This window comes from Phyllostomus discolor, chromosome 3 (genome assembly GCF_004126475.2).
Source record: "Phyllostomus discolor isolate MPI-MPIP mPhyDis1 chromosome 3, mPhyDis1.pri.v3, whole genome shotgun sequence".
Taxonomy (NCBI): domain Eukaryota; kingdom Metazoa; phylum Chordata; class Mammalia; order Chiroptera; family Phyllostomidae; genus Phyllostomus; species Phyllostomus discolor.
The window spans coordinates 102,028,416-102,055,836 of NC_040905.2; the positions used below are offsets into that span (position 1 = coordinate 102,028,416).

Here is a 27,421-nt window from a genome sequence, read left to right on the forward strand (position 1 = left end):
GAAAGTCAGCCTTTATCATACAGTGTGATTAGCACTACATTACAGAGGAATCACTGGGCAATACGTTTTGTCCCCAGGAGCCACAGGAGAGAGCGCTATTCAACCTGTGTCAGGAAATGTTTTCAAGAAAGCAGGAAGCCTGAACTATTTATTGAAGAATAAGTAGGAGTTAGCTGGTCACAGATGTGGAAACCAGGGTTCCAGAAGGAGGGGGCAACCTGAATCAAAGCTTGGAGGCAGGACAGACTCTGAGCCCTCCTGCCAGTGGTGAGGACAACTGGATCAAAGGTCCTACTGGGCTTGTGAAGGGAGAGGAAGCTAGAGAGACAGGCTGCTACTGGGTCACCTAAGGAATTTAGCTTCATCCTAAAGGCAATTATGAACTCTTCATGGATTTAAGCAGGGAGTCATATTTCACTGTGGGAAATGCTTCTGTCAATTATTTGGAGGACCCAGGAGACAAGATACAACTGGAGGAAAGAATCAGAAATGTTAAGTGGATTGTTGAGGTCAAATAGTTAATTTAGAAATAAACGAGGACTGAAACCAAAGTATTCTGATTCCCAGTCTGCTGCTTCTCCCTCTACTGCACCATGTTGCCTTCAAATAATGACATTTTCTTCCTGCCTCAAGTTAAGAAGTTTTAATTTAGTTTTTAATTTAGTCTCAAAAAGAATTCCATAAAATGAATTCACACTTATGTATCGTTCACATTCCAAACCTAGCTGAATGCATATAACTCAGCAATTCCACTCTTAAGTATTTATTTAGAGAAATAATGGGACAGATGTGCAGATACGAAAAAGATATTTATTGCAGCATTATTTATACGACCAAATATGTTAAATGGCCTAAATATCCATCAACAGGGAATTGGTTGAGTATACCCAGACTTAGGAAAATTATGCAACCATCGAAAGAATGAAATACTAGGTCTCCGTATTACTGACTTAGAAAGATGTTGATGATACATTATTTGAGTGAAAAAAATTAAGCTCTGTTTAATACACACACTACAATTCACTTTATTAAAAAATACAAGTTCATATATTTCCAAAAAAAGCCTGGAAAGGCATACACCTAATACGATGGCAGCTTGAAGTTGGGGAATGGCTTTTATTTTCCACTTTTTTACAATTCTGTATTGCTTGAGTTTTTATAATGAGTATGTCTTCAAGAACACTTTTTTAAAAGCTGACTGATGGTATCTATGCAATAAATGCCACTAAATTACTTCGGTCTCTAAGTCTCAGCCACATGAAGAAAAAGGAAAATGTCAACTTGATTAGCCAGAATTGCTACAAAGAATAGTTGGATGTTAACTACAGCCCTTTCAGAGAACACAGTGGCAAAGTCAGGCCAGAGGCTTCCTGGCTTTGTTACACAGGTTAAATGCCTTGTGTGTCAAAGGTGTATTCCTTAAAACAAAGCTGTTTTCTGTTTTAACATCTAGTTACCATTAGTACTACTTTGTTGATTTAGTTACCATGCATCCAATATACCAGCTCATTCTTAATAAATATGTTTCCCTTCTGGGGCAGCAGCCACTCCCAGCATCACAGTACCTGACCGGCAGGCGGAGGGTGGAGGGGTGACCAGATATATTCTTCACCATTGTGTAGCAAATTCCTTCTTAACCCTTGCAATCTCCCTACCATAGGTAATGGTAGGGTGACCAACTGATGGTTTCCTGGGGCATGAGACTTCTCAGTGATAGACTTGGGACAGTCCCAGACAAACCAAGATGCTTGCGCACCCTGGTAGTGCCCATTTTTGCATATTTTTTTCAGATGACTTATTTTTTCTATTCTTCCCCTATTCATTGTTGCAAGAGATTTTTAATGCTACAGAGCCCATGGGAGTGATTCCTCACAACATACTCATTTTAACCAAATCGTACCAACTGAACAGTTTCTCTGTTCAAAGGAGGCCTTCCAAATGGAATTTCCTAATTGTTGATTTCCATTTCCCCTGCTCAGTCCTTCAGGAAGTTCATGGTATAATCTAGATCCTGTAGCTTAACACCAAGTCATTTGGGATCATAAACCTAAGGCCTATCCCCAGAGATTTGAATCTCTAATCGGATTGGGCAGTGGCCAGGGTGGGGGTGGGGGGTGGAGTGTCCAGACACAGGTGACTTTAATGTGGGCCAGGGGAAAGAAACTGATGCAAGAGAGACAGGTAGGGCTGGAAACATGACAGTTCTTCTTAGTGCTCTCCAAAGGCTGGTTTGAGAAGGGCTCATTAGCACATTCAGGCTTCACCACTCTGCAACCAAAGCAGTTAATATTTAATCATTAGCTATGGCTAGGCTTTTAATGATTACAGGGTAGAAAACAGAATGAAAAAATCAGTTAGGTATAAGTAGAGCATCATAACTTTTGATACTGTGGTCTGCTTTGGGTATAGCTGCATTTTTGAAATATGTTTAAACATATATACTACATGCCCCTATCATTTCAACATAAAGGAATGGAAATTAATTTTTAAAACTTTTTTTGATAGTTTTAAAAGACGGTTGAGATTACAAAAGACCCTCTACTAGAAGACAAAGTTGTTGTTTTTTTTATCCTAGATGCAAGGTTTCATTATTTTAGATTACCTCCACTGTTTTTAGAATAGTAGAACCTTAGTAAAAGTCTTTGACTGACTTAAGTTGGTCTGGTAGTGTTGGAAAAACAGGGTTAGCCATTATTCAATTAGCATCAAGTCAGGCTTTAGGAGTTAGAGAACTTCATATTTCTTCTTTTTAAATTGCGATTTAAAATAGGGGTACCCGCTATTTCTTTTTTTTACAGAAAAAAATTATTTTTAAATATATTTTACTGATTATGCTATTACAGCTGTCCCATTATCATCCCTTTATTCCCCTCTGCCCTGCACCCCACCCTACCAGCATTCTCCCCCCTTAGTTCATATCCATGAGTTGTACATATAAGTTCTTTGGTTTCTCCATTTCCCATACTATTCTTAACCTCCACCTGTCTATTTTCTACCTACCATTTATGCTTCTTATTCCCTGTACCTTTTCCCCTGTTATCCCCCCTTCACCTCCCCACTGATAACTCTCCATGTGATCTCCATTTCTCTGATTCTGTTCCTATACTAGTTGTTACTTAGTTTGTTTTTGTTTTTTTTTAGGTTCGTTTGTTGATAGCTGTGAGTTTATTGTCATTTTACTCCTCATATTTTGATCTTCTTTTTCTTAGATAAGTTTCTTTAACATTTCATATAAGGGCTGGGTGATGATGAACTCCTTTAACTTGACCTTATCTGAGAAGCACTTTCTCTGCCCTTCCATTCTAAATGAAAGAGCTTTGCTGGACAGAGCAATCTTGGATGCAGGTCCTTGCCTTTCATGACTTGGAATACTTCAGTCTAGCCCCTTCTTGCCTGGAAGGTTTTTTTTTTTTTTCCAGAAATTAGCTGATAGTCTGATGGGAACTCCTTTGTAGGTAACTGTCTCCTTTTCTTTTGCTGCTTTCAAGATTCACTCCTTATCTTTAGTCTTGAGTAATGTAATTATGATGAGCCTTCGTGTGTGCTTCCTTGGGTCCAACTTCTTTGGGACTCTCTGAGCTTCCTGGACTTCCTAGAAGTCTATTTCCTTTGCCAGATTGGGAAGTTCTCCTTTATTTTTTAAAATAAGTTTTCAATTTCTTGCTGTTGCTCTTCTTCTTCTGACACCCCTGTGATTTAGATGTTGGAAGGAGAACATTTCAGATGAAATGTTTAAAGTTGTCATGGAGTTTCCTAAGCTTCTTTTCATTTCTTTGAATTCTTGTTTCTTCATTCTGTTCCAGTTGAATGTTTATTTCTTCCTTTTGCTCCAAACCATTGATTTGAGTCCCAGTTTCCTTCCCTTCACTATTGGTTCCCTATACATTGTCCTTTATTTCACTTTTCCTAGCCTTCACTTTTTCCTCTATTTTGCAACCATACTCAACCATTTCTGTGAACATCCTGATTACTAGTGTTTTGAACTGTGCATCTAATAGGTTGGCTATCTCTTCATCACTTAGTTGTATTTTTTCTGCAGCTTTGATATATTCTCTCATTTGGGCCATTTTTTTTTTTGGTCTCAGCATGCCTGTTACGTAGTAAGAGGTGGAACCTTAGGTATTCGCCAGAGTGGGGCAACCCACATGGGTACATTGTGGCACTGTATGTGGGGGAGGGGTCTGAAAATAAAACAGGTATGATCCCTACTGTAGCTGAATTGAGGGAAAACAAACAATAATGATGTGATTGGAAAAGAAAACAGTGTGCTCTGGGAAGGTCTTTTTTCAGTGCAATCAGGGAAGGTCTTTTTCAGGCATTGATATTTGAGACCTAAAAGTGTGAGAAGGAGGAGTTCACCAGGTGAGCAAGGAGAGAATCCAGCAAAAATTCCCAGGAGAACTGTTTCCCACCCCAGGAACTCAAAGCAAAGCAAGCCAAGTGGGCAAGGACCCAGGTGAGGCTGGAATGTAAGATAGACAGGATGCCCTTTCATTTGTGAAATGAAAACATATCAGAACAAACTAATTTAAATTGCATATTAATTGTTCTTTTTTCTTTGTGTCTGCATTGTACTTGGTTCATGTGTTTACCACGGGCTGGTATGTGCCATTAAATCTTTGTAACTCACTCCGTCACCAGACAGGGATCTCCTTGCAGGAAACAACTCGGCCTTATTCATCTCATTTTCCTTCCCTTCCTCAGTAGCTAGCAGTGCCATTTACACAAAATGAATCAAAATATGTGTTTGCTGAATCAGATTAGACTTTCTGTTATATCCCATTCTCATTACTGTACCTCCAAATTATGAGTTACACCTAATTTGTCAAGCATTATTTTCCCTTAAGCTACCACTTCTCACAAGCTCTGAGCTGTATACAGCTCTGCCTGAAGGCTTCCTCCATTCACACTCTAAAAGAACGCTCTCTCTCTTCAATCCATATGGAAGGAAGTGTACCCTAACACAGTAAAGACATGTGAGAAAAGGGGCCAGATTCCAAAATGTGATTTGTCTCTCTTTTAGAAGCATGATTCAGGGGAGGAGAAGGTGAGGGGGAGGGGAGGTAGAAAAGAGGAAGAAAGGCAGAGGAAGACCTTAAAGGATGTTCTCAGTGGTTATCTGAGGTTGGCAGTATTCTTTTAAAGATTGATTGATTTTTTTTATTTTTTATTTTTTTTTATTTTTAGAGACGGAAGGGAGGGAGAATAAGAGAGAGAGAGAGAGAAAGAGAGACACCAATGTGTGGTTGCTGGGGGCCGTGGCCTGCAACCCAGGCATGTGCCCTGACTGGGAGTCGAACCTGAGATACTTTGGTTTGCAGCCCGTGCTCAATCCACTGAGCTACGCCAGCCAGGCAATTGATTTTTAAAGACAGGGTAAGAGAGGGAGAAAGAGAGAGAGAGAAACATCTGTGAGTTGCTTCTCCTATGCGCCCTGACCTGGGACCTAGGCATGTGCTTTGGCATCAAACCAGTGATCTTTAGGTTTGCAGGAAAACACCCAACCAACTGACCCACACTGGTCAGGGCAGCAGGATTCTTTTAAATGACATATGTTCTCTATTATAATCTTTCACATTAAAAATTATGAGCATTAACCCTCTTATTATCAGATTAAAAGCACTAGTTATTTTTATTAAAGAGGAAAAAACAGTTTCACTCCTTCGTGGTCATCTGTAGAGGGATATCATTCTACAAACATCCATTGTCCTATCTCTGGGTAAGGCACTTCCATTGTATTTCCATGGGACAGTACACCTAGCCAAGAGTTGGGTACTGATCTAGCTGAGCCAGCATACATTTTCTACATTCTGGCTGTGTTTGGCTTTGACCTTGTCTTGGCTCCCCACAACCACCATTCAGAACTTCTCACTCACAGAGCTTGTCCTGTGGCCAGGAGGGTATACTGTACTGGCCAAGTTTAGTTGCAAAGGTCAATATTGGGAGGAGGCACTAGGATCTGTGAAATCTTGTAGGGTTCAGCTCGCTTTTTATAGGTTCTAATTTTGAGGGGTTTCACACGTAGGAGGTAGGCTTATTTGCAAGCAATATATATCAACTCTGGTTAACTCAAAGATTTTTTCTCTGTCCTCTCTTGGGTATTTGAATCTTGAGCACAGTGTCCCAGCAGTACAAATCAGTGGGGCTGATTCAGCCTGATGACAGAGCCCTGAACTTCACGCCACCTGGAACTTTACAGTAGTCACATTTCCTCTTCCTTTTAAGGCATGTTATTTAGCCTTTTCTTTGATTCTGGAAGGATTACATGTCTCCAATAAACTCCTTTTTTCTTCTTAAGCTTCCTGTGCTTTGCAAGCTTATTTAAATACGATCTACACCAAGACATATACAGAGTGGCCTGGAATCTGCCATCATGCATAGGCATAAATAAAATAAAAGTTGCATAAATAATACTCATCTTTCATACTTTAGCTGAATCTTTATAGTTTCTCTTCTTTTTTGTTTTTTACATTCTGGCTGATTTGAAGTCTCATCAATGGGTTTCCCCACACTTGGATAGCCTCTGAGTTATCCAGAGTCAACTTTTGTTGCTTGCAAATAATCCTATCTCTTGTGTGTGTAAACCTCCAAAATGAGTACATACAAACCCTGCAAACTTCTCTTGGATAGTGCATTCCCCTTAGCTACAGGACAAGCTCTGTGAGCAAAAAGCCAGTGAGTAATGGTTGGGAGAAGCCAAACATAAGAGCCAGAACGTTCTCCTCCTACAGCAGTCCAAAAGTCAGTTGTGATCTGACCACCTTTTACATGTCTGTCATTTGTCTGGGCCAGGGATCCACAAGTCTGCAGGCCAACCCTCTTACTGCCAGTTTTTACATACTTCATGAGCTAAGAACGGCTTCTACATTTCTAAATGGTTGGAAAAAAACAAAAGAAGAGTAGTATTTCATGACAGGAAAATCATATGAAATGCAAATTTCAGTGTCCATAAATAAAATTTATAAAGAACACAGCCATTCCATTGGTTCATATATTCATCTATGGCAGTTTTGGGGTTACAGTGGTAGAGCTGAGTAGTTTTAACAGAGATCAATGGTCTGAAAGCTTAAAATATTTACCCTCTAGTCCTGTTCAGAAAAAAGTTTGCCGACTTATGGCCTAAGCAGTAGAGTGAGATTAAAAATGAAGTTAAGGCTTGGTCCCTGTTCTAAAGGACCAGTCAGCTGGAGATAAGACAATCCCCCATTTGATGGAAACAAAGCAAGGACAAGTAAGCATTATACTGTACAGGATGCAGGAAGTATAACAGGTCAAAAATGTAGGAGTTCTGCAAAAGAAGAGGTTCAGTGGAAAGAACGGGGGTTTCTGGAGGAGGTATGGTTGGAACCATTGGCAACTCCTGAGTTCCTGGGTAGGAGAATCTTGGAGACAGTAATTTCATTGGGGACTTGAAGTTATATTTATTTGCACTTTCCTTTACATGGGGCAGGGGTGGGGGTAAGAATCAATTACCATATCACATAAAGAGAGTATGGAAAGCAGGGAAATGAATGGACTCTCCACCCAGGAAAAATAGGATCAAGTTTAAGCAGAAAGGAAGAAAGAAGGGAAGATATGGCACAAGAAGAGAATAATAATAACGGCAACAACAATAATAGCAGCTAACATTTATCAGGCTCTTTTCATGCACTGGGTACCAAGTTCAAAGCCCTACAGGCATTGTACTAGACCATCTTGCGTGGCGTGGGCCCAGCTCCCACTCGAAGATGCACAGGACCCACACCCACAGATAGGTTCTCCTGTGGGGAATTAGGCCTGCAATGTACCTAGGCTGCTATGAGTCTTGCTTTTTGCTAAAACTCCCTCACCCTGAATTGAGGACATTTACTGCAAAGCAACTTCCTAAAAACCATGCTAAACCTTCCAAGGAAGTGTAACCAGTCCAACTACTTTGCCTTTTCATTTGCAAATATCCCTCTTCTGTGACGTGATTAGCAGCATTGGCTCCTTTGTTTTCTGTAAAAGGTAACTCCCTAAAGCGAATCTGTGCATAGTAAATGAGGACCATCTTGTAATGGGCGGAGAAACCCAATAAAGGCCTGTCATGGCGGAAGCCAAGGCTTTTGTTCCCCTTTGGAGAAAAGCCATGCTGTCCCTTTTCCTCCACTGAACTCAGTAATCTGTGTGAATGTCTCATTTCATCCATAATGATGCGGACACTGCGGGCCAGTGTCTGCATTAAGGCATTATCTCATTGAATACTCTCAAAAACTGTATGAGATAGGTACATATTATCCCCATTTTATAGATGAGGATGTGAAGGAGACCAATGTAACTGCATCAGGGGTGCATGGAGGGAAATAAGGTTGGATTGGGAGGAAGAGATGTGGATGATGGAGGGTAGGGAAGACGAGGCTGAGTGTATTATATTCCAATCAAAATGTAAAAAACAACCAACAAAATATAATAGAGGAGTTTGTAATTGGCATCAGAAGTGAGGGAAGTTTTTGTGAAAGGGAGGGGTGGGCCGAAGGGAGAGTGGAAAAAACACTGGTCAACCACAGAGTGGACAGAACCAAGGGCAGGAGGCAGGTTTCCTGCACCAGCGGAGATATGCAATATGCATCAGCTGATGAAAGACGCCTGCAGTCAAGAACTCTTCGTTCTTGACTAAATTTCACCCAGCAATTTTCAAACTTAGGATAGTCCTCCCTTTTTCTTAGAAAACCCACTAACAGCTGCTGTTCCTCAGAACACGATTTAGAAACGCTATCTTCAAGAAAAGGCCCACAGTCACACGAGGGATCATTTATTGGACAATGAGCATCCAGATGGCTGATTTTATAAACGCAGCAAAAAGGCAAATGGCTACATGGATTTCCATCTTTAAATCCTGCCTCCAATGTGCTCCTTTGTGGAGTCACCAGATCTTTATACACCTAGCAGCGGCATGCACCAAGCTAGGAAGTAATCGAACACCAAGGGTGTTAGACTCACTAGCCAACTTCAAGCTGCTTGGCTTTATTCTTAGATCATAGAAATGGCAGCTGAGTAAATACTGTAAAATCAAGATACCTAATTCCAATCCCACAGAGGCCAAAGTAATTTCTCTTCCAAGACCATTTTTAGAAGCTTGTTAACTGCTTGCCCAGTATCCCTACCTCCCCAGGAAGTGAAGCAACTTTCTTCAGTTGCTTAGGAATCAAATACCTCGATGCAATTGGCAAATGTGTGTTGAATCACTACTGTATGCCACGCTCAGTGTGAACAGCCAGCGTGGTCTTTGAGAGGCAGATCCATTTACCAGGCAGAGTTAGCAGCTGTCAGCCACAGGATGATTTGGTAGTGACCCTGCACTTAAAATATATATATTATAAATACAAGTTGTAATATAAATATTACAAAAGTATATATATGTGGGATATATATGTGATAATTTTAGTTTGCAGAGCAGCTAAATGGGTAAACAGCAAGTACTGGATTTACCCACTGTCAGCTTCATTCAAGCTGAACATCTGGCTGATGCTGTGAAAAGTCAATATAGTATCCAGCATTTGGCATCAAGAGATGGTTATCTGGATAATTTACAGGCTTAATTTTCCATCCTTTTCCAGTCTTCTCTGGACTCCCTGTTTTCAAGCCAAGCCTTTTAATAGACCATGTTTCATTGGAAGACATTTTCTTCTCTAAAGGATAATTTTCTTAACTCTTAAAAATTTAGTAGCTTTCTTTGTGTTTGAAAACTGTGGTTAATTAAGAACCTGAATTCTCATTGCTTTCTCTTCAGGACAGCATGTGGGTAATGTAGGGAGGGAAAGCGCTTCAGTGGAAAACTGCATGGTCTAGAGGTCACCTCTCCGGGTTGCCCAACCCTGGTCTTTTGTTGTCTTTGCAGTGTTTTACAACTCTGTAAGTAGTAGGGAACTGATAACAACATGAAAATAACTCTTTTACTCCTACAGATCCTCTCCTGTCTAGTAGAGATCCAATTGCCTTCCCTCTCCTTCATGTAAAACTCAGTTTTACTTTCATTTGCCCCCTCTTTCAATATTCCTGATCTATAACTCAGTCTGTTTAGATTCTTTTGAATCAGTTGTCACACCTACCTGGTTCCTACACTGATTTAACAGAATAAAATCTTTGACATGCTTTCATTGTTATATCCCTGTGAGTCATGATTTTACCTTTTTTTCTGAAAAGTATCTTTTAATAGCAACACAGGAAGATACATTAGTTCTTTTCCCATATTCCCTTAAATATGGCTTTGTTTCCTGCTCCCTTCCCCATTAGAACTATGGGTGAAGTTCTACTACAGCCCATATATTTTCAGGTAGTACTAGGCTGTTTCTTTGAAAAATGAATTAGGTAATGGATAATTATTTTTTCTAAATACAGTGTATTGTGTTTCCTTTCTTCAGTAAAGGAGCTAAATTAACAGAGCAGCTGGTCTACCAAATACAGGTTATGCACCTCTCCATCCATGACAAATTCTTGAATAATGGCTGCTAATAATAATAGCAATAGTATCTTTTGTATTTAGAAATGGATGACTAATCTAGGGCAACAGGACCCACGCATTGAATTGTTTTCCCAAGAGCAATGACAAATTTGCAGTTGAGGATTTAATCATTCATTTTGCTGAGAGCTTTCAGGTGTTGGCCATTACGATCTGGAAAAGAAAGTCCTTTATTAGGAAGGGAACTCTTTTGACTTAGTTGTTTTAGAATATGCAGGATAAGTGGCTTCAAGTTCTACTGCTACTACCTAGCTTGAGCACTTGAGAAAATCAATTTCCCTTTGGACAAGGCAGGGATGCAGAGGCGGGGGGGTTCCTAATTCATTTGTAAGGGAGAGAAAAGAATGGGATAATTGTGTTAAAAGCTATTCATGGGATTCTAATGTGCAAACTGAGTTGAGAACTGCACAAAACTAGATCATCCCCAGAGATAATTTGTATCCTATGTCCTATAGATGCAATAGAAGCAATCAAACATAAACATACAGACATATATGTACACATCTATACTTAAAAAAAGGCCATTTAAGAACATTTAAAAAAAACAACCAGACATTCTTTCTCTCCACCCCACCAAAAAAAGTGCTCATTTCAGTTTGTAAAAATTAAGATGTCATCTGTCACCTGGTGTGCTCTACTGTCTTGGTCTGTGCTCTACTTTAATTATTGTCTGTGCACTCTTTGGGGTGGTAATAAAGAAAAAATGGTCAGTCCTTGGACACAGATAATGTTTCAGAGAAAGTTTAGAGTCAACAGTCTCTTGGTCAACATAAATCCCTCTCACTTTGGTAGCAGAGCTAAGGGCTGTTGTTTGAAACGTATTTCTATCCATCTACCTGAGGCATTTTCTTTGTTATAAGTGAAAACGACATTTTCTTCTTTACTTCAATTTGCAGTAAGTAGAAACCTTCCCCAGGCAGAAATGCCTTGAAGAAAATCAAATCCATTTTGCATGGGGAGATTTCTTTATGCTTCAGAGAACCCATAATCACGTTTCTCTTGGCTTAATCCTGAGCACATCCAACACAGTTTTTATTGCCAGTGCTGTGTGTGTGTGTGTGCATACAGAAAACTGTGAGAGATCTGGAGGAAAGGAGGACGGAAACCTAGGGGCCAAGATGAAGAGATGAAATAGGAAAATTCTTTGAACCTGTCTGCATCATAAAACTAGAGCATCTGTATCAAAATAAGATTAGACTTGATCAGTGGCTCTCAAATGGGGACAATTTTGCTCTTCTAAGGGACATTTGGCAATATCTGGAGACATTTTTGGTTGTCACAACTGGGCAGGGGAGGGGGTTGTGGTGGTATTATTGGCATTTAGTGGGTAGGTGCTGCTAAACATCCTATAATGCAAAGCACAGGCCCTCATAATACAGAATTATTCTGTCCAAAACGTTGGTGGCAATAGTGCCAAGGTTAAGACAGACTCCAAATGTCCTTCCAACCCTAAAATGCTGAGTTGCTAAAGCATAATTTCCAGTCCCAAATAAGAAGTCTATTGCTGCACACTGAATTGTAACCCCCAAAATCCAGATGTTGAAGCCCTAATCTTCAATGTCACTCTATTTGGAGATAAGACCTATAAGGCGGTAATTGTGGTTGAGTTCATCAAAACAAGGCATTAATGAATAGGACTAATGTCCTAATAAGAAACACCAGAGTACTCTCTCTCTCTCTCTTTCTCTCTCTATCTCAAGTATGCATGCATGAGCCCTCACCCTCCGTCTCTCCCTCCCCCCCTTCCTCCCCTCCCTTTTTCTCCCTCTCTCCCTCTCTCTTCATGTTCTCGCACAAGAGGTCATGTGAGCACACAATGAGAAGGCAGCCTCCTACAAGCCAAGAGAAGAGGCTCAGAATAAAACCTCCCTCACTAGTATCTTGATCCTGCCCTGCCAGCCTCCAGAACTATGAGAAATAAATTTCTGTTGTTGGAGTCACCTGACCTATGGTATTATGATGTGGCTGACTAAGCAGACTAGTATAGCTATTTACAGTAATCACCACTGCTAACATATTCTTATTTGTTTACTATATGCTATCCACTGTGCAAAAAATTACATATACCTTATCGCACTTACTCCACAACATGCCCCTGTGAGGTGGGAATTACTATTATTATCCATAGAGAAGAGTAAATGAAGGCCCAGAGACATCACATAACTAACCTAAAATCAACCAAGTTAGTTAGAGGGAGAGGTCAGCTTTGAACCCAAGCAGCCTAACGCCTAGTTAAAAATTTATGTATTTGATTACCACAAGATACCACCTTCCAAAACTGTCTGTCTACTTGTAATTATAAACTTCAAGGAAAGAGAATAAAGAAGAGGATTGGGGCTGGATAAAATTGCTAGAGAATGTGGAAGTCAAAGATCTCTGTATTTTCCTCAAAAAGTCAAACATCAAATTACCACATGGCCCAGAAATTCCACTCCTAGGTATATTCCCAAAAGAATTAAAAATATGAGCTACATCTAATTAAAGAGCTTCTGTACAGCTAAAGAAAACATCAGCAAAATAAAAAGGAAACCAAACATATGGGAAATTATTTTTGCCAATGATACCATGGACAAGGGTTTGATCTCCAAAATATATAAAGAATTCACATAAATCCACACCAGGAAGACAGACAACCCAATTAAAAATTGGGCAAAGGACCTGAACAGACACTTCTCCAAGGAGGACATACAGAGGGCCCATAGACATATGAAAGGATGCTCAACAACACTAGCCATCAGAGAGATGCAAATTAAAAGCTGTATCTCATTGTGAGGGGGTATCTCATTGGCACCTTTCATAAACAAATGAAAGACCATCATAAACAAATCAACAAATGCTGGCCAGGATGTGGAGAAAAGGGAACCCTAGTGCACTGCTGGTGGGAATGCAGACTGATGCAGCCACTATGGAAAACAGTATGTAATTTCCTCAAAAAACTAAAAATGGAACTGCCTTTTGACCCAGCAATTCCACTGCTGGGATTATACCCTAAGAATCCTGAAACACCAATTCAAAAGAACATATGCACCCCAATGTTCATAGTAGCATTATTTACAATAATCAAATGCTGGAAACAGCCTGAATGCCCGTCAGTAAATGATTAGATCAAAAAACTGAGGTACATTTACACAATGGAATACTATGCAGAGGACCGAAAGAAGGAGCTCCTACCCTTCCATGCCATGCCATGGTGGCATGGATGGGACAGGAGAGCATTATGCTAAGTGAAATAAGCCAGGCGGTGAAAGACAAACACCATATGATTTCACCTATAAGTGGAACCTAATCCACAAAACAAACAAGCGAGCAAAATAGAACCAGAGACATGGAAATAAAGAACAAACTGACAATAACTAGGGGGGAGATGAGAGAGGAATAATAGGGGAAAGGAGAAGAAGAGTCAAGTCAAGGAACATGTATAAAGAACCCATGGACAAGGACAATGGGTGGGGGAGGATTGAGGTACGGGGGTGGGCAGCATAGGGGAGAGCAATGGGGGAAAAGTGGAGACAACTGTAATTGAACGATAATTTTTTTTTAAAAAACAGGCACTCAAACAAATATGTGTTCACCAATATTTATAGCAGCACTATTCATAATAGCCAAAAGGTAGAAACAACCTAAATGTCCATTAACTGATAAATGGACAAAACGAAATGTGGCCTATTCATCAATGGAATATTATTGAGCCATTAAAAGAAATGTACTGATACTGGCTTCAACACAGTTGAACCTAAAAAACATTAAGCTAAGTGAAAGCAGCCAGACACAAAATATCACATATAGTATGATTTCATTTATGTGAATAATCAAAACAGGTAAATTCAGACATAAAGCAGTAGCTGCCAGACTCTAGGGAAGGGTGCATGGGGAGGGGCTGCTTAACGGGAATGGGGTTTCCTTTGGGGGTGAAGAAATGCCTTGGAAGTAGATAGAGGAGATGACCCCACACTGTGAAGGAGCTAGATGCCATTGAATTACACACTTTGAAATGGTCACGGGTTAATTTCATGGTCTTGAATTTTACCTCAATAAAAATATCTCTATCTCAATAGAGAAGAAAAACATATAAAGCTAACCTAGTCCTGGCTTTGGATAAGCATTTGAGAAATAAAGCCCTGCTATGAGGCAGAACTGATCCCTAGGCAAGCAAACCTCTTAGCTCCTAGAAACCTGCTAGGCTGCTATTCTGGATGTTGGAAGTCAATTGCCCTGGTTGTAACCACCAAGACGTGCCCTGGGGATGCCCTCCCTATGTCCATTTGAACGGGATCAAGGTGAATGGATCCTGCAGTGGTGGGAAGCTGGTCTCCGGCATTAACACAGCACTGCAAACACGGTGTGGGTGAAATCATCTCACCTGGCCTGCTGGGTGTTGAAGAACCAAATGGAGCCAAAATGGAAATAATTTAAGCACTTTGGTTCCTTATCAAAATCATAGCCACTGTAAGAGCCACTGCTAAAAGCATTTCATCCCTGGTGTAGGGACTAGGCAAATCTCAAGCTTTCAGTTCTCTTAATTCCTTCCTGGACTGAGGAGGGTGCTATAGAAGAAATGTTTATGTTCCCTGTCCCCAAATTCGTACATTAAAATCTAATGCCCAGTGTGATGGTATGAGTAGGTTGGGACCCTTAGGAGGTGATATTCACCCATGCAGGTGGGACCCTCAGAAATGAAATTAATGCCCTTATTAAAGACCTCAGAGAGCTCCCTCACCTCTCCAGCCATGTAAGGACACAGTTACAAGACAGTCCAGAAACACGAAGTCTTCACTAGACACTGAATCTGCTGGTGCCTTAATCTTGGATTTCCAACTTCCAAACTGTGAGAAATAAATTCCTGTTGTTTATAAGCCACCCCATCTATGGTCTTCTGTTATAGTAGCCCAAACAGACTAAGACAAAGGGGTATAACCACAGGAAAAAAAACCATGGAGTTAAGGAAAAACTGGTTTGTTCCTTCCTCTGCTCATTATTGCCAGCTTCTCAAATTTCTCCCTGAGACCAGGACTGAGAAACAGTTGAGAGGGAACTGTTTCATTCTTCAGCCCTGGGGACCACCAGGAGAGAGCTAGCAGGGGGAACTACAATGAGAGAAGCTCTAGATGAGAATGGTCAGCACTGTGACAAACCAGATCTTTAAAATAGGGCCACACAACCTATTTGAGATGCCTTTCCCTTTTGAAGATAGGAAATACGAGTGGAATGTAATATAGTTGGAAGCTTACAAATAACTGTAGAGGGAAAGGCATGGACTTTTTAACCAAACAGTCTTATAGTTAAATTCCTTCTCTATTGATTAATGGGACAAGATTTTCATCTCTCTGCTTCTGGATTTACACACACACACACACACACACACACACACACTGATCCATCTATATTATATGTACTAGAGACAGATTGACAGAGAATTTTGTTTTACAAAAGTGAGATCCTATTACATACATTTTCCTGAATCTCATTTTCCCCTCAGTAATACCTCTAAGACAACTGTTATTAATCTAATTTATTCCTTTTTAATGTCACCATAACATTTCATAGTAGATGAACAATAATTTATTCAACCATTTCACTGATAATCCTTCATTTTTGTCCAGGTTTTTCTTCTTTCTCTCTCTTTTTTTTTTGTGCATATCTTTGTATGCTGCTGTTTTTATTTCCATTGGATAGAGTCCCAGGAGTCAGACTGTTGGGTCAAAGTATATGAGTATTTTAAATTTTAACAGATATTATGTAATTGCTTTCCCAAAAGGCTGGAAGACTCAACAGTCCCACCAGCAGCATTTAAGATGACTGTTCTCTGCATGAAATTAAAAGGCCTTTTAATAGTCCAGTACATTCAATGTGACCATGCTGTTTTTGTTTCCATTATTCCAGAAAGTAGTGACTGACTGTGAATGGTGTGCCCCACCTCTGCTGACATCTAAGAATCAAAAAACATGGCACAGGGAAAGCACCTGGCCCAGCCTACACCCATCACAGCATTCTCAGTGTGCGGCCAGTTTGCAATAATGGCACCTGTTGCCGTTACTTTGTATCTGATCTGAAATTCTCAAGCCTTTTCCAGGAAGCAGGAAAGCAAGAATGTGAATCGAGCTGCAGCATCAGGAACAAACCATCTAAACCAGGAAATGAGCAAACGATTGGGACCAAGACTCCAAATAACTACATTTATTCTTCAGCTGGATGGCATCGAAGGTTTACAAAACATTATTAAATCATTTGCACCTCAGTCTTTGTGGATTAACAGCCACCACATTCCACAACTCTTGATCGAATGAGAGGCTTCCAAGTGCTGGGCAGTGTGGTAAGCACCAGGCATCCAGCATTTAGCAGTGAATATGTCACACAGGGTCTCAGTGGTCATGGCACTTTGAGGAAGACAGAATCAAATCATTGCCCTTGGGTTAGCCCACAACATTTGGTTTGACCCTGTTAGGACTCATCTTCTCACCAGCCTGCAAAAACATGCCTGTAACAAAATGAATTAATTTCTGGACAACATTTAGCTAAGAGGGCATTAGGGTCAGCAAACTGACCTGCGTTCTGTTTCTGAAGGACTTAGAGGGACAGCATCCTCTGTTGGTCCTTTGGTTTTGTATAATTGGAAATAGGGATTATTCCCAGTAGAGCTTTCCTCCCCAGCTTTATTTAGGTGTAATTGACCAATAAAATTATTAAGATATTTAAAGTATACATTGTGGTAGTTTGCACAGATATTGTGAAAGTCTCCCCCCATCTAGCTAATGAACACATCCATCACTTCATATATTTACCTTTATTTGCATGTGAGAACATCTAAGTTCTCACCCTCAGACCGTATTTATCTTATAACTGATAGTTTGTACCTTTTTATTTTTTAAACCAACTTCTCCCTGTTTTCCTCATCCTCCACCCTGGCAACCAACCACTCAGTTTTCTATTCTGTTTCTGTGAGTTTTTCTTTTCTTCTTTCTTGTGATTTAGGCGTGAGTGATTATTTAGTTGTAGTTTAGCTTTCTTATTTAGTTCGGAGCGTATGAGGGAGTACAATGAGGTGAAGGATGAGGGATTCTTTTCTTCCTTCCTTCCTTCCTCTTTTCTTTTTCTTTCTTCTCTTCTTTCCTCTTCCTCTTCCTTCCTTCCTTCCTTCTCCTCCTTCTCTTCCTTCCTTCCTTCCTTCCTTCCTTCCTCCTTCCTTCCTTTCTTTCCCTTTCTTTCTTTCTTTCTTTCTTTCTTCTTTCTTTCTTTCTTCTTTTTTTCTCTTCCTTTCTTTGTTTCTACATAAAAGTGATAACCATGCAGTGTTTGTCTTTTTCCTTCAGACTTATTTCACTTAGCATAATGCTCTCAAGGTCCATCCATGTTGTTGAAAATAACAAATGGCAGGATTTCCTTCTTTCTCATGGCTGATAACATTCCAATGTATCTACCACCCACATCTTTATTCATTCATTTGTTGGTGGACTAGTAAGTTGTTTCTGTATCTTGGCTATTGTCAATACTGTTGTAATGAACATGGGAGTGCAGATTTCTCACTTCCTTTGCATGTATACCCAGAAGTGGGATAGCTGGATCATATGATAATTCTGTTTTTACCAGTAGACCTTAAATCACCTGAAGACACAGACTAGATACATCTTAATCAAAGCACTACTGTGCTCCTAAGAGCTTAGCACAATACCTGGCATAAGGGGGCCCTCAGTAAATATGGATTGAATGGATGAGTGAGTGAATGGATGGATGGATAAGCAGATGGATGGGTAAGCAGATGAATGAATGCTTTACTTCTTTGTGAATTTAAAATGAACACAATAATTACTGTCATGCACTCTGATCATTTTCCAAGTTGGATCTTAGGGAATCCAGACATACTTAGGGAATCCATCTTGTTAATGTAGTTGCTGTTCATGTGTTATTCATGTAAATATGCTCCTGGAAGCCCTAGTATGGTGCATCCTGAACCGTTGTGTCTTGCTCCATCCTTACCAGCTCTAGCCCTACCCTGGAGTGAGTCCTTAACCTGTTTTCCTACTTCAGAGGGGGATGGTGACTTCTGTTCTTTGCCCTTTCTTGTGAAGGGTAACTTAGAAAACTAAGTTAGAAGTATGAACTGGAGAGTGCTATACAAATGTGAAGAGTCATTGTTATTCCTTCTTCCAAACCCATGAACCCTGAACCTCCTTGAACCCAAATGAAAGTGAGAGTGGGCAGCGCTGATGCTGATGCACTTAAATCCCTAAGACCCCAGACTTACAACCCTGTTATTTCCCACCTAGCACATTGTCTGCACTTAGAAGACCTTCTTTCTTTCCCATCTATAATCAACTGCTAATATTTTATTCCTTCCATATATCTGACTAGCTCTTTCCTCCCAACCCACTGCCACTAATTTAGACCCCAGCTCATGTGAACCCATGATCAGATGATTTCAAAGCCCTCCTGGTTGGTCTTACCCCCCAGGGCCCCTGCACTTCCACCCAGTCTGCAAACACTGTTAGACAGTCATCCTAAAATGGCATTCTCTGTCTCTTGTCCTGTAGTGGCTCCATACAGACTGTCATTTTTAATCTCTCCAGTCTAGTGACCCTGCTCAACCAACCGTACACTTCATGCTCTCCTCCACTGTAGCCAAGTTCGTGCATGCCTCTGACGACCTACACAAGCCCGTGTTGTCACCTCCATTCTTTTCCTGAGGTTGGTCCACCCACTTGAACTTTTCCTTTTCTACAGTTGTTTCAATACTACCAGATAAAGCCCGTTTTATGTCCTTGTCTATCAATATCCTCATCAACACCATCACCACCATTTACTGAGAGCAGCAGGCTCCGTGCAAGGGCTTTCACTCATTGTCTCACTGAATCTTCTTCATTACCTATGAGGCACATCTTGTTATTGTCTCTACTTTATAAATAAGAAAACTGGAATTCAGAGAGGTTAAGTAATCAGCCCAAAATAACACAGCTAATACATAGTAAAACCAGGATTCAAATGCAGGCAGAGCTCCCACTCAGAAAAACTAGACTATTCTGCCCCACTGTTGTCCATGAAGTCTTTCTTGATCACCCAAGGGATGCCTTTCTCTGTGAAGCTACAAGTTTTCTTCACAACACAAAGGGTCTTCCCACTGCATATCTGTAAATGTCTTCAAGTTCCCATCCTAGTTTCACCCTGAAAGTACTTTGACATTCGTTGTAAGATGTAATCCTCAAGTTTACAAGGGACGTGTTTGTAATGGGAAAGGAAACTAATGACCAGAGAATGGAATTAGTACTAAGACACATGGAAAACTGTCCAAATGACTGTATCTGTCTATATAAATGGCAACCTCAGTGAATCCCAGAAAATAAGAAAGAATTAAGTCACTTATGCTGGGTCCAAGTTCCAGCTCTATCACTTATTAGCAGAGTAACATTGGCTTAACCTCCTGAGTCTCAGTTTGCTCACCTGTAAAACAGAGCATAAATGATTCCATTGCACTGCCCATCAGGGTGTGTTATAAGGAGTAAATCAGAGGACTATGTTAACATACGCACTGAACAGGCACATGGGAAGTGCCCACTGCATATTATTTCTTATAATCAGCCTCTTCTACTTCCTGCAGAATCATTGTTTTTGCTCCTTTAACAGACCTTGTCTATAGACATATTTTCTCTAAAAAATTATTATTATTAACAAATGTGACTCTATTCTAGGAATCTGATCCTTAGCTGCATTCCCGGACCCTGCAAGAAATGGGGAGTTGAGCCATCTTGTATTCAGCCTCCTGTGAACTAACACTGGACCCTGAAATGCACTCACCACCTGCTCTTGTCTTCCTAACTCTTTTAGAACTGAGGAAGCATTTCTGATCCATTTGCAGTTCCAAGGTCAAATGTGCTGTTTCATATCTATCTTCATAGGTGCTATTCCCTCTGCCTGGAACGCTGTTCCCCCCAATCAGAGAGGAAATATGTTTCATCTTTTCAGTCTACTTCAAGAGTCACTTCATCTCCCAGCCCCCAGAACCATCCCTCAGTGCTGCCACTTGGACCTAGTATAAGTCTGTATTATTATATGAATTATACCTGTTCATTAAAGATTTTTTTATTCCACTTTAAAAAGATAATTCAATAACATTTTTTTATTGTGGCAAAATACATGTAACATAAAATTTGTCATCTTAGCCATTTCTAAGTGTCTAGTTCAATGGTGTGAAGTACATTTCTATTTTTCCGATGAGGAAACCGAAGTCTAGGGATGTTAGATAACTGGCTAAGAAGCAGTAGGAAGAAGACTGGAACCCAGACAGCCTTGAGGGTAGAGTCTGGGTCTTCTTCATCTCTTCACCTCTGAGGCTAGCACACAGTAGGGCCTCAAGCATGCTGAATAAGTGAAGAGTGAAGGAATAAATGGACTATAGGGTAAGCATCCTTGGGGGAGCTTTCTGAGCAATGTTCTGAAAGGCAACACTAAAAGAGCCTCCATCTGGTCTCCAAACTGTGGACTTACCCAGGTAATAGATGATTCACATGAGTGGTCCAGACAGACCCAAGTTCCCTGACAGAGAGCCAAGGGGAAATAAACAAGAAAAAATGCTAATATGTGGACCTGGCCTTGAGGATCTTCACCTCCCAACCTGGGGCTGGCAGCTTATCTGAAATGCCCTTCTCTCCTCTCCTCACCTCCTGAAACCCTGCTTAGCCTCCAGGACTGGTTGCAACACTCTTCCTTGCAGGCACGCTGGAGTCCCCTAAACAGAGCCAATCTCTTCTTCTTGTTTCCCACTTGTACCTTCACTTAGTGTTTGTTTCATTTTGCTGGTAGTATAAATGATGGTGTTCTCTGCATCTGTGTCCCCACACTTCCCCAAATCTGTAAGCTCCTTAAGAATGGGGACTGTATCTTATTGTATCTCTAATCTCTGCAGCATCTAGCACTGTGCTGGGAACATACATTGGCCAGGAACAGTTGGAGTCAAAGAGGGCTAGGATCGGGCTCCAGCTATGCCACTTACTAGCTTTGTGGCCGTCAGCAAGTTTCTTAACCTCCCTAGGCCTCAGTTTCCTCAAATGTAAAAGGAGAATAAGAATTCCATTGACCTAATGGACTTGTTATGATAATTTAATAAGCTCCTGCTCATAGCTAAAACTCATTAACTTCTATTATTATTAATAAGTGTTTAATACTTAATCCAAGACCAAGAACAGGCACAGTGAATTTTTCCTTCAATTAACACATAAGAAGGAAATGCTTGCAAAAATGAAACTTAAAGTTGTGGACAAGCACAGAGAAAAGTAAATAACTGGTTTTGTTAGAAATTCATACTAGATACTATCATATTCATAATCTTCACATTCCTGCTACTAGAGTTCCTGCAATAAGTTCACAGCCAGGTGTCTATCTAGGCCTGGTGCAGAGACTGCACACCTCCTAAACTTTAACCCAATGCCCAGCCTCCCAGAAGACAGCCCACACCCCTTGTCACACATGTCACACTCAAGGAAATTCCTATGACTTATCCAAAATGGGATTGATTAGGAAGGGACCAGGGACTACAGACAAGGATGAGTACAGTGATCACCTCTTGCCCTCTATGGTTATTCTCCATCCAGTAGCCCATGTGACCTTTTAAAAACAAAAACAGTTCATGTTAGTCTCAAGTTCAACAATTGTCAGCAGCTTCCCCTACCATCAGAATAAACTGTATACTTTTTTTAAACCACAATCTATAAGGCCCTACCTACTACGGCTCTTCTCTGATTCACCTCTACCCTCACCCCTGACTCTCTGAGTTCCAGCCACCCTGGCCATCTGTCTCTTCCTCTAACACATCAAGGCCCTTTGTACTTGCTGCCTGGATCCCTGACATTTAGTTGGTAAAATGTCACCATCTTAGAGAAACATTTGCTGACCATGGATGGGAAATATCCCTCCCCTATTAATTTCCATGTAACACGTATTAGCTAAACTGCAGTATTTGTTTGCTTATGTGTTAGCTGGCACCTTCACTCCCAGCCTGTGTCCTGCTTTTCCCTGAACAGTAGATGCTCGGACAGTAGCCCTGTCTGTCTTGCCCCACACCGTATCTGCAGCCCCCAGAACACTGCCTGGCACTTACAAAGCACTGGATGAATAAATGAGGGTTGGGGAGCAGATTACAGTGATTTTTTACTTTTTGTTTTTATATTTCAGGTGAATTTGAATTTTTTAAATAAAGTACATACAGTACTTCAGCAATAAGAACAAAAGAAAACTGCCAAAACAAAATAAAATTTAAGTAATAAAATTAGCATATTTAATCAAACAGATGAAAGTAACACAAAACCTTTCCCAATAATCTACACTAGAAATCGCTAGAAATTCATATCCACACTGTTTATTAAACCTGAAACATTAACCAATTTAATGATCTGCCTGCAAATTAGAATACAACCCTAGACTTTTAAATAATAGTCGTATCTCCTGGTCTCATAGTAAGATTGCTGTTTGAGCTTCCCTCTTTATTCCAATCTCCTACTCACAGCACAGTTATTTCTACCTCTCTGCTTTTGCCAATGCTGAGGACTCGCACAGAATTTCCCTCCCATTTCCCCTGTCCAAAATCTTGATCATCCTTTAAGCCACAATCAAATCTATCAATAAATAACCATAACCAACAGTACTTTAAAAAACCTCTGTGCTTTGTCAAAAAGCACCTTGTCTTTGTGTATCCCTCAATTAATTACAGTTGGTAGGAAGCAATATTTTTATATATCTAACCACACTGAAAGGTCACTAAACATTTTGCCACTGAGTAAAAAAAATCACTGCTAGTGGAGAAATGCGGTCAAAGGCAGATGGGAGCAATTGCTTAGAATCTTTCTCAAATGAGAAAATACCAGGTGGTTTTCAAGGGTTCAAAAACCATGTCCCACACTTTCCCATGGGGGAAGATGATATACATAATGATTTTTATATAATATATATGATCATTACTTGGATTTTACCAAAAAAAAGGGATGCAAGGAAAAACTGACTGCCAAGCTTGGAATAATCACCTCCAATGCTATTGGGCACCATCCATTTATGTCCTATATGACAACCATTCAGCACTGATTGTGTGCTGACAGTATGCCAGGTACTGAGTAAATTCATTACATACACTATCTCATTTAATCCTCCCAACCTCCCAAAGTGGTTATTATTATCCTATTGGAAGAGATCGTTGAGAAGATACAACTGCCCGTTTTGACCCTTGAGCTGGATAGAGGCTCCTCACGCCATCCTCTGCCCTTGGAGTTGCACTCTGCCCACTGTTCCCATACTGGGAGCTATGGCAAGGATGTATCCTTGAGAAAGTAAGGCATGGTTGAGACCATCTGGACAATATATGTGACTGAGACCCATTAAGGCCTCTCTATAAACTTTAAGATTCTGGTGGGTGAGTATGAAGATCTACTCTGCTTGTGGTGCCCAAGAAAGCCTTGTAGGTAAGTTGTCTGGCTTATTAACCCTGGCACCTATCTATCTGGAGTGGCTGGCTTTGTCTTCAGCCTCTCCTTGCCGTTTGTATACTGCGGCCAGGAAGCTCCCAAGGTTTTAAACCAAAATAGTCCCATTTTACAGATGAGGCACAGAGAGGTTCAGCAATTTTCCCAGACTGAAAAAGCAACAAAGTGTTAGAGCCAGTTTGGAGCCATTTTGCCTGACTTCTAAACCCCCATTCTTTACTACTGTACTGTACATTTCTTCTATCTAAAAACTACAGTTAGCATTCATGGTAGCAATTAATATAACCTTAACTAAAAATTACCAGTTCTAGAATACCTCCCCCTTTTCAATTCTTTTTAAGTAACACAAATTCGGTGTTCAACATAAAATGTTTAAAATTGTGTAGAAGTTAAACAGAGCCTGTCTTCTTTTTAATGGGTCTCTCTTTTTCTCCAGCATTTCATGCATTGCAATGTTGACTTGACAATTGTTACTCCATAGAATTGATAGTCCTAATTTTCACACTTCATTAATAAACAAATGGAGGCCCTAGATGTTATGGGGTAGACACAGATCCCCTGGGAATTGAGAGGGAATTCCAATTAAGCCTACCAAAAAATGCCAAGCTGTGGACAAGAAGTGAGAGATCAAAACATGCTAAAGGTAACAACCCCAGATTTAAAGGTCAAAAGTGGGACTCTAGGCCAGTGCTTTAAGAAGATTTGAAGTCTGAATAGGCAAAAAACAGATTTGTAGGTCCATGCAAAACTAGTTCAGAAACTATGGTCTTACCTTTGAATAGCATGCAGGAGTCAGAGTCTCCCATGGTTTGGCATGCAGAGAACAAGAACACCTTTCTACCAGGCTTTTAAACCGTTGGCAGCCTAGACTTAGAAGTACAGAAATTTCAGGAGTTCAAATGCTATAAATTGGGTGTTCACTGCAATTTTTATACATGTTTGGAAATTTTCCCAATACAATGGTAAGAAAATCAAAGGGGGACTTATTGGAAGTTATCAGGGAACTGAGAAACATTGCAGTTTTAGTCCAAAGTGTTGCTTTATGTAATTCTTTGCAAAGGATAAAAGCAGGTTCCTTCTACAGGTTCAGTAATAAAATAATTGAAGCAGCCAATATATATTGAGCACTTATCTTGAGCTCTGCATATATTGTCTTAGTGAATATTCACAATTAAGCTATGAGGTAGGTAACTATTATTATCCCCATTTCAGAGAATGGAGGCAGACCGAGGTTTAGAAATATGCCAAAGTCGTCATACAGCCAGTAAGGGATGGGGCCAGGATTTAAACCCAGGGCTTATTTGAATATAGCTCCTGTTCTGCACATTCTTTCAAGGCCACTATGAGCTCCAGAGACCACCAGGGCCACCACATACTTATAAAATGACTAAGTATGTTCTAGAACTCCCTCAAAAGATTTCAAAAGTTTCCTGAAAACATGAAAGTACTAAATAAACCTTCATGTTAAAAACAGAAAGGGGTTTTGGGGTCCAACAAACGGCGGTTCAAATCCTGGCCTTTGCCGCTTAGGTCCCATCACCGAGAAAGCCCTAGTTTTTCATCTCTGGAGATTGTAGGGACTGGATGAGATGGTGTATTTGAAGTTCTTCCACAGCACCTGGTACATGGTGACCTATCAATAAAAGGCAGCTGCTGTGGGTATTATTTTCAGCTTGTAGGAAGCAGAGACCCTCAGACCTGCTGTCATGCCCAAGTACCAAAGCCAAAGGGTTTTGAAAAGATGAAACAGGAGGAAAGGCCGAGATTTTAAAAGGAGACAAAAAGGGAAAGAAGGAGAGAGGTTAAGAGCACAATGGGTTCCAGGCACAAAACTAAGTCAGTTGATTGTGATTTCAACTTGAATCCCTGAGAACCTGAATACTGCTGAGCCATTCTAGGAAGATTTGCTAAATTTGTAATCACAGGCAGGAAAAAAGCGTGTGCACGCGCGTGCACACACACACACACACACACACACACACTCTTCTACCGGGTGAAGGAAGAAAAAGAGCAGATTCACAATAGTTTTGTACACGTAGCTCTGAGATTGGTGCTGATGGTAACCCAGGGCCAAGGCAGGAGCTGAAGTTCCTGGCGCCGGGAGAGAGGGCCTTTCCCAGCCCAGCAGGAGGCACCGTCTAGAGCAAGCAATGCAAGGGCAGGGACACTGGGAAGCTTTCTGGGTTTGCACAAATGTCTGGTGACCCTGGAGTCTCTGCGGCTGCCTCCATACTTTGAGGGCAAGAGTTTCATTCAACTATTTTGTCCTATTCATTAAAAACAAAAATCCTTGGTTTATTTGGATGTGCTGTTGACCCCAAAATACCGGAGAGAGTACGAGCAAACACAGTGGGTCGGCTTCAGAACTACCTTCTAGGATTGCACACAAACCAAAGACTTGGAGTCAAGGGAGAAAGGAGAGAGTGTGCACGGGTTAACCTTCCCCTAACCCTTTCCTTCCCACCAGCAGTCCAAGAGAAGGCAGGGAAGAAACGCTGGGCATTTCAAGTGTGCCTTAAACCCCGTGCCAGTGGGTAAAGGCACAGCGGAAACCCAGCGGACACTCCCCCCTCTCTAGGGACGTGGGCGCTTTCCAGGACGGTCCAACGGCCCCTGCGTCCTAGCGCATCCTGGGCGGAGAATGGACTCTCCTCTCTCGCCAGCGGGAAAGACCCTACTTTCTAGGACTAGCCGCGCGCTTACGGATCCTGCACTCCTGAGTCCACCCTAGGCTCTCCGCTCTGTGCCCTGTGATTTCCCGAGCCTCCAAGTGCAGCCCAGCCCAGAGGGTCCCCTTTTGTTCCTGGGAGAGCGCGTCGCAGAGCTGTGCATCCCCCTTCTGCACTGAAAGCCGCGCTGCGGGGGCGCTTTCCTTGGTCCGCTCCCTACGGTCCCCGCGTCCCGCGACCACCGGCTACAGCACACGGATCCCCAACTGTCACCTCCTTCCTGGGAAATACTCACTTCTCCCCAGTCCCTCCGCTTTCCACGCCGTCTCCTCCACCGCTCCATAGCGCCTCAGGGGCTTCTCAGCTTCCAGATGGGTAGATAAAGATTGCTTTAACTCCATCTCTTATCCCCGCGGGCAGGTCGATGGTTCTCCCCTTACTCCATCCCCGCTGTGGACGGTCGGGAGGGAGGCGGCTCCAGCCAGCAGCGTTTTAAGGGGCCGGGCGCGCGTGACGCTGCTCCATCTCTTCCGCTGCTAGGGCCTTGGAGGGCTGACTGGTACCCAGGAAGGGGGAGGGATGCAGGGCGCATGCGCAATGGGGCTTGGGGGCTGGGTAGAGAGAAAAAGAGATGATAACTCTAAGGAACAATAAAAACAACTAAAATAGAACCAAACCAAAGGAAGAACAAGACCCCTGCCCATACTGGAGCCTGTGGCAATGTTTTGCATGGGGCTGCCACTGCGTTTAGCTGGTGATATGTCCGCGGGCTGCTAGGTTTGGAATTTATGAGCCCAACTCTATCTGTGGGTGGGCGATGG

The 27,421-nt window shown here is 41.3% G+C and overlaps 1 protein-coding gene across 1 annotated transcript in view; it reads right to left on the reverse strand.

Moving 5' to 3' along the window:
- Nucleotides 1-27,164, reverse strand: part of BMERB1 (bMERB domain containing 1) — a 100,048-nt gene extending 72,884 nt beyond the window's left edge. Inside the window, exon 1 of the mRNA XM_028517259.2 lies at nucleotides 26,896-27,164. Within this exon, the coding sequence (XP_028373060.1) occupies nucleotides 26,896-27,001 (106 nt within the window). The 5' untranslated portion in view covers nucleotides 27,002-27,164. The remainder of the gene's footprint in view (nucleotides 1-26,895) is intronic.
- Nucleotides 27,165-27,421: the final 257 nt, after the last annotated feature.